Genomic DNA, 7,365 nt, shown 5'->3' with positions numbered 1-7,365 from the left:
TATATAAATAAGAAAATCACAAAACTCTGTGCAGTCCTTTCTTTCTGCTGTTTTGACTGAGATCAAACGTAAAGCTTTGTCACTGTGATTTCCCACTTTGTTCTGCAGCATCTGCTGGACCGATGTGTGAGGGAGTCCGACGATGACCACAACAGTCCAGACTACCATGTAATGTATTTTTATCTTGCACGGTTAATGCATTAATCCGTAAAAGGAGAAATTAACAAAAAAAGTCTTTGTTTGGTGTAGATTGAATACAACTTCAGGTGGCTCCAGGCTCCCATTTCATCAAAGAAGCTAACAGATACGCTCTATAAGGTTCAGCCTCTAGCTGCAGTCAATGTAAGCACTGGTTTCCACTCTCAAATATAAATTTGATGCGGTAATTTCAGATTTTGGATTCATAATTTTTCTGCGTTTTAGAAGTACAGTTTTATTTTTCATGTGCAAGATGGTGAAATAAAATGAAATAACATCAAAGTTCATGCTCAATAATCCAGGTAGAAAATCCAACTAAGTTCAGTCAGGTCATCTGGATGGTTTTTTTTTGTTTTGTTTTTTACGTTTCCTCCTTCATCCAAAGGACTTCATCAGTCAGTCAGAGGAGCCACAACAAACTGAGTCCCACAAACAGCACACTGAGCATGAACTTTGATGTTTTGAACCACCATGGCTGCCTCTGAGGAGTAGACGGGGGAGAGGGCGTGCCCAGAAACCATCTTATCACCAGCAAACCGGTTGGACCACTATGTTGGTTTGCTGCTTATGGGACTGAGTTTGTCGTGACTCCTCTGACTGATGAAGTCCTTTGGATAAAGGACGAAACGTCTCAACAAAAAAATAAACCGTCCAGATGACCTGACTGAACTTTGTTGGAAAATTGCATAACTCTCCAAAAGCTGATTTAAACAACCAGTGACAAAGAGATAAATCCTTTATAGCAATGTTAAGATGTCAAATTTAGAATATGTCCTCCTTCAGCTACTCTTTAAAAAGTGCAACTTGCCTCTCTATTCGTCATCAAAAGCAAAACGTTTTAAATCAGATGTAATTTGTTTGCACCCGTTTTTGTCTTCTCCCGTTTTCTGCAGGCGATGGTGCAGTACAACCGGATCGAGCTCCTCAATCACCCAGTCTGCAAAAAGTATTTGGCTATGAAGTGGTGTGTATTCGTGATAACTCTAGACGATCTCATCTTTTATTAAATCTCTAAGACTGACAGACTTTGGTGTGAATTTCAAATTTGTCTCGTTTTTTCTTTTCGCAGGGTTGCTTATGGGAGCAAGGCTCACATGCTCAACATGTTTTTTTACCTGTTAGGGTTGATGCCTCTAACTCACCTGATAGTAACTCTAAAACCTTCCACCAACACCACAGAGACAGGAGAGCCTGATATTATCATGGTGCCCATCTCCTTCAGAACGGTAACAGTGAATTGCCTTAACGAATTTGCCAAACACCGTATAAAGGACCAAACTATAAGACAATTATAATCCCATAGTGTCCTAAATGAATGAAACTCTTCCATTGTTCTCATTTTCACAGCAAAGTGTCTTTTTGTCCTTGTGCATGGTGATGGTCTTGGTCATGAACATCTATTCAATAGCAAAAGAAGTGGTGCAGATATCACAGCAGGTACTGTCAATAATTCACTGAAACGTGCCCATAAATCTGTTGCGCAGCATTTTAGTTGAGTTGAGTTTTTGTGGGCGCACTTGCAGTCTTGTGTGATGGATGCACGCTTTAGGATTCAGACTTGCAGGAATCGTTGAATGGTCACAGTCAGATTGTCACCCTTCAGCTCAGTCATTTGGTTAGAAGCAACACTTACTTGTAAGAAGATGCAGATAAACAGGGATTCAACAATGTTGAGTCAGGTCCTCTGAGTCAGTGGTTTTCAAACTGGGGTCCCCAAACCCCTGGGGGGTCTGCGAGCCGATGCTTGGGGTTTACAAGCACGTAGATGTTTAACAACCCGTTAAAATACTCCAAAATGCAGGAAATCACATCTGCGTTATTCAAAAATTTCCTGGGGGGGAATTGTTGCAACATTTCATCTCCCTTCCAAAAGACTTGATCATTCCGAGGAGCCACAACAATCTCAGCCCCATAATGGGCCAACCAGTTTGCTGGTGATAAGATGGTTTCTGGAGTCCACCCTCTCCCCCTTTGACTCGTCTGACGCAGCCATGGCCAAAGTGGTTCAAAACATCAAAGTCGACAAAGTACCCCGTTGACGGGGAAGAGGGCCGACTCCAGAAACCATTATCAACAGCAAACTGGTCAACCCACTATGTGAGTGTGCTGCTTATGGGACAGAGTTTGTTGTGGCTTCTTGGACTGATGAAGTCCTTTGGATGAAAAAGCAAAATGTTTCAACAACAACAACAAAAAAAGAAACTGGTCCAGAGGACCTGACTTAACTTTGTTGGATTCTTGAGCACTAACTTTGATAAACTGACTGTTTTTCAATGCATTATCATCTCATCAGACTGGGTGCATTTGCTCTTTTGTTTGTCCTATTGGTTTTTATTTATTTATGGGTTTTGCCTTTTCTCGTGACTTAAAAGCGCTGGAGTTACTTCAGGGATTATTCCAACCAGTGTGACTGGTCTTCAGCCATCTTTGCTCTGCTGTTCATCATTCCCCTCATGCTCAATGCAGAGGGCTCTTTGCACTGGCAAGCAGGAGCACTGGCAGTTTTAAACTCCTGGATCGGATTTCTCCTTTATCTCCAAAGGTAAGCTTTTATTTAAACACTCGTCTTAAGCACAATGTCTTCTTAGGGTTTCTGAGTCAGAGGAATCCCTTTCTTCCCGCAGGTTTGAAGGCGTTGGCATCTATGTTGTTATGTTTGGGGAGATCATGAAAACACTGTTTCGAATCGTGATGCTGTTTTTGTACCTGATGCTGGCGTTCAGCTTGGCCTTCTATGCTCTCATGCTGAACCATGTAAGAGAAAATATCAGCAACACAAAAGAACGTCACAAAGGTTTCCCTGTTCTTAGTACTTCGTTCTCTGTTCTTGTCATTAGAAAGAGTTTAAGAGCGTGCCGCTTTCGGTGATACAAACCTTTGTGATGATGGTCGGGGAGCTGAACTACCAGAACAACTTCCTGGAAGCTTTCCTGAACAATCGGCTTCCTTTCAGCATCCTGACATACTTCATTTTTGTGCAGTTTGTTCTCCTCATGCCAATCTTGTTGGTAAATCTGATGGTAAGCATCACAGGAGCATGCTCAGCTTCCTGGATAAGATATAACATGTCCTTTTCTTTTACATGTTCACAGGAATTCTGAAGTTTCAGTACAATGTCTGTGACATGATCTGGTCAAACAACAGCAAACAGCTTGTATTTAGGTCTCTTTTCATTGTAGGTGGTTTTAGGGGCACATAATGAGAAATTAATCTTTATGTTTTTCTCTTCTGTTAAAAGTTTTACTGTTTAGAAACAGATGTAGAAATACATTTGCCCTAAATTCCCTTCAAAACACTCCATTAATGCATGAAAGAGTTCATAGTGCCTAACTTGGCAGCTCAAATTAGCACATACCGCTAAGCAAACTCAGACTAGCACTCAGCAAATCATCAACAATAGGCTGCACAACATTGGAAAAACATACAAATAGGCCTGTCGCAATAAACAATAAGTCAATTATCAACATAATGAATGAAAATTATCTACCTTATTTTCATTTATCGGCTTTATCGTTTATTTGTCTTTCTTTCTACTGAAGACACTGGATGACAAGGTTCAACTCCAGTGCTCTTCACTGACCCCTCCCTTTCTCTTTAAAATCCATTTTAAACGTCCACATTTGCGTTTTTGGATCGTTAAAAGCAGCTAAGCTGAGAAGCTAAGCTACGAGCTAAGCTAACAGGCCGACCTCAGGAAAAAACATCTCGTCGAGCTACAAAATTCTCGGTTGAAACTCGTGCCTTCGTGCAAAAAGTTGTTTTTCTCTGCAAAAAGAAGCTGAGAACTTGTTTACTGATTTTTTTTATTTTTTTATTAAAAGCTTTGTGTGAAAAATGCTATGCTAAGGAGCTCAAACCACACCGAGCGTCCGCCATTTTGAGAACCGAAGAGAGGCAGCCCATGTCACGTCAAGGGGCCTCCCTCCCAGTTTTCTTAGAGACATGCTGTTCGCTCACTCACTATCCATCCTTTGGTTCAAACAGTCTTATACTGCCATCCAGTGGTTGAAAAATGGTACTACATGCAAAACAAATTAACCAACATTTCTTCTTAAATTTGACAATAATTACTAATTATTGTCCAATTTCAAACAATATTATCGTATATCGCAATAATAATTTCTGAGACAATTAATCGACCAGCAAAATTTGTTATCGTGACCAGCCTACATACAATATTATTGTTAAATATAGCAAAAAATCCTCATGTTCTGTCATCATGATGCTCACAACACTTTATATGGGAGTGTTTAGGGGCATAGGAGTCCATCTGATTGTCAGATAAATACTTTCATCTTGTAGTTTGTCTCTGCCATTTACTGGAACCTTTGTAATATCAATATAGCACACATTTATACTGCAATATGGGTACAATTTTAATATAATGTGCAGCCCTAATTACTTACATTACTTACAATCCCCCATTTGTTGTTTGGCCATATAGTTGGCTATGATCAATATTTTAGGCACAATTTCAACAAAAGTCTTACATTAAACTGGCTCAGGTTATTAAAGCACCCCACCGCAAACCCAAACAATAAAATGATGTTTTGCCCAGCCAGGACCAGCTAATGCACCTTTTGCGGCCGTGTCATAACTCTTCCATGACACACAGGCTCTTTAAACGCTGAGCTTGGCTAATAGCTCATCCCTCTTGGTTTCGTTTGAGTTTTATGGGTCACTGAATGGTATCATTTGTAACTTAAAGGACCCACAAACAAAGGGTTGTGGTTTGGATTTTTAAGAGTGCTCTGAAGCACAGGAACAGAATAGAATAGACCTGGACTGCACAATGCCCAATCTACAGCATTTTAATTATAACACACCTGTTCAAAACTGGGGGGATGGTGGCGCAGAGTTTAGAGAAGGTGCGCCTGTGATCAGAAAGTTGCTCGACCCAGCAACATGAAAATGTGGGTAGGAAAGGGGAAGCACCCACACCTGTCTCCACCCTCATTTTCCGCACTATGGGCACCCAACTCCCACCATCTGCCTCCCCGGGCGCCCTCTGCTCCACACAAAGGGCTGTGGTAGCTCTGTGGTTGCGTCAGGAAGGACATGCGGCGTAAAAACAATTGGCAAAACTTCATGCGTTAGTTCGCGGTGGCGACTCCAGAAGAAGGGAGCAGCCGAAAGAAAATAAATAAATGCTAATATTTCTAATATATCGCCTTATGGATCGTTCTCCATGTTTCAATTGTTTAATTGGCGTTTTTCCAAACAGTTTACTAGTTTTGCAATTTGTGGAATCAGGAGAGTTGACTATATGGATGTGGTTTCTATGTTGTAGATCGGTTTGGCAGTTGGAGACATTGCTGAAGTCCAAAGAAATGCATCCCTAAAGCGAATAGCCATGCAGGTAAGAACTGTAAGAATAATTAGCCGGAAACCTTTCACGCCCTCCGTGTCAGCCCTGTCTGTCATTGTGGCACCTTAAACACAACAAGACAAGGACCAATGATCGAAATCACAAACATAAATGTATTTCTGTGTAGTTCTACCTTTTCACTGGTTTTTGGGATCATGCTCAGGTGACACCGTTTGTGGCAGATGATGATTTACTGTATTTTTCGAACTATAAGGCACTTAAAATCCTTTAATTTTCTCAAAAATCTACAGTGAGCTTTATAATCTGGTGCGCCTTTTGTATTAATTCTGGCTGTGCTTACTGACCTGGAACCAATTTTATGTGGTACACGGCGCTCAAAAATGTGTATTGTTTTGTATTTTATGTTACATCTGAACAATGTTGAGCATTATTTTGAACGCGCGGAATAAAGTTTGACTTATCTGACTGTTTTGTTTTGCTTAACGCGACTCATGTAAGAAAGCAAACCCGTTCATTGATAGTCCGAAAAATACGGTAATGAACGCCGTTCAAACAAACTTCAAAGAAACTTGATATTCTGCTTTATTAGGTTCAAATTCATCCTAGCGATTCGGCAGAACTAATGTGGCAGATGTGTCTGAGAATGGTTACCTTCATGGGCAGCTGCGGCTGAGTGGTTAGAGCAGTCGTCCTCCAATGAAAGAGATGGGGGTTCAATTCTACCAGCAGTCACATGCCCAAGTGTCCCTGGGAAAGACATTGAACCCCTCATTGCCTCTGATGTGTGTCCCATCAGTGTATAAATGTGATAAAGCTCTGATTAGTCTTTGTAGAGATCTATTAGAGTGCATGGATGGGTAAATGAGGACGCAGATTGTGTTGTAAAGTGCTTTGAGTATCTCAGTAAGACAGAAAGATGCAATATAAGTACAGACCATTTCACATTTGTTTATTTAAAAAAATATAGAACTAAGGAATTTGACCTCGGAGTAAATTTCTGTCTTTTTCTGATCTCAGATTGATCTCCACACTGCTCTGGAAGATAAGCTCCCCTACTGGTTAATGAAACGAGTCGACAAACCTTCAGTCATCATCTACCCCAACCGCAAGTGCTCCAAGGTATATTCAGTGTCTACTTAAAATATTATCCAATATATATATATACATATATATAAACTTGTGTCAATGTTCCATCAAAATTTATTTGCATTGTTGTTGCAGCACTTCCTGCAACAATTCCTCTCAGGTGAGGAGGAAAAAAATGAAGTGTGGAGTCGTGTGCAGTCCAAATCGCAGGCATGCACTTTAATAGAGAACGAGCTTAAGAAACAAAAATCCAGGTAAATTATTTGTAACTGCAGAACTGTTCATTTTTAATAATTTATGGGAACATAAAACCAAGCAAGCTCAGCTGTAAGAAAGAAAAAAAAAAAAATTTTAAATTGATGATTCCAGTCAGTAAATTGCAATGGTGGAATATTTGTATAGGAATTTTTATGTATGAGCACCCCCTAGTGATCATTCACTTTCTAGATTAGGAACGTTCACCCACTATGCATAAACATCTAATCACCTGTCAGGACTGTAAATCCAAGGTAACTGAGCTGAAGTGTATCCTCTGCAGAATGAAAGAGATGTCGAGCATTCTGGAGAAACAGCACAACCTCCTGAAGCTCATCATCCAGAAGATGGAGATCTCCTCCGAGGCCGACGAGTACGACGGCCCGGTGAACGTCAGAGGCAGCCTGTGGCCCAGTCTGGGTCAGAGCAAAATCAGAGGCCGCAGCACGTCTCGCTGGGTCCCTCTTATTAAGGCCATCGAGTCCAAACGCAAATGA

General features: G+C 40.8%; 1 protein-coding gene across 1 annotated transcript in view; it reads left to right on the top strand.

Annotated features, from left to right (window-relative positions):
• trpa1b (transient receptor potential cation channel, subfamily A, member 1b) overlaps nucleotides 1-7,365 on the top strand; it is a 25,999-nt gene extending 18,634 nt beyond the window's left edge. Inside the window, exons 16-27 of the mRNA XM_037693769.1 lie at nucleotides 109-168; nucleotides 250-342; nucleotides 1,092-1,162; nucleotides 1,268-1,424; nucleotides 1,546-1,635; nucleotides 2,571-2,740; nucleotides 2,823-2,952; nucleotides 3,036-3,218; nucleotides 5,489-5,557; nucleotides 6,545-6,646; nucleotides 6,749-6,867; nucleotides 7,152-7,365. Coding sequence (XP_037549697.1) covers nucleotides 109-168; nucleotides 250-342; nucleotides 1,092-1,162; nucleotides 1,268-1,424; nucleotides 1,546-1,635; nucleotides 2,571-2,740; nucleotides 2,823-2,952; nucleotides 3,036-3,218; nucleotides 5,489-5,557; nucleotides 6,545-6,646; nucleotides 6,749-6,867; nucleotides 7,152-7,365 — 1,458 coding nt within the window. The remainder of the gene's footprint in view (nucleotides 1-108; nucleotides 169-249; nucleotides 343-1,091; nucleotides 1,163-1,267; nucleotides 1,425-1,545; nucleotides 1,636-2,570; nucleotides 2,741-2,822; nucleotides 2,953-3,035; nucleotides 3,219-5,488; nucleotides 5,558-6,544; nucleotides 6,647-6,748; nucleotides 6,868-7,151) is intronic.

This window comes from Nematolebias whitei, chromosome 20, assembly GCF_014905685.2.
Source record: "Nematolebias whitei isolate Nwh7 chromosome 20, NemWhi1, whole genome shotgun sequence".
Taxonomy (NCBI): Eukaryota; Metazoa; Chordata; class Actinopteri; order Cyprinodontiformes; family Rivulidae; genus Nematolebias; species Nematolebias whitei.
The sequence above is the reverse complement of the archived record's forward strand: the minus strand, read 5'-3'. Positions and strand labels throughout refer to the sequence as shown.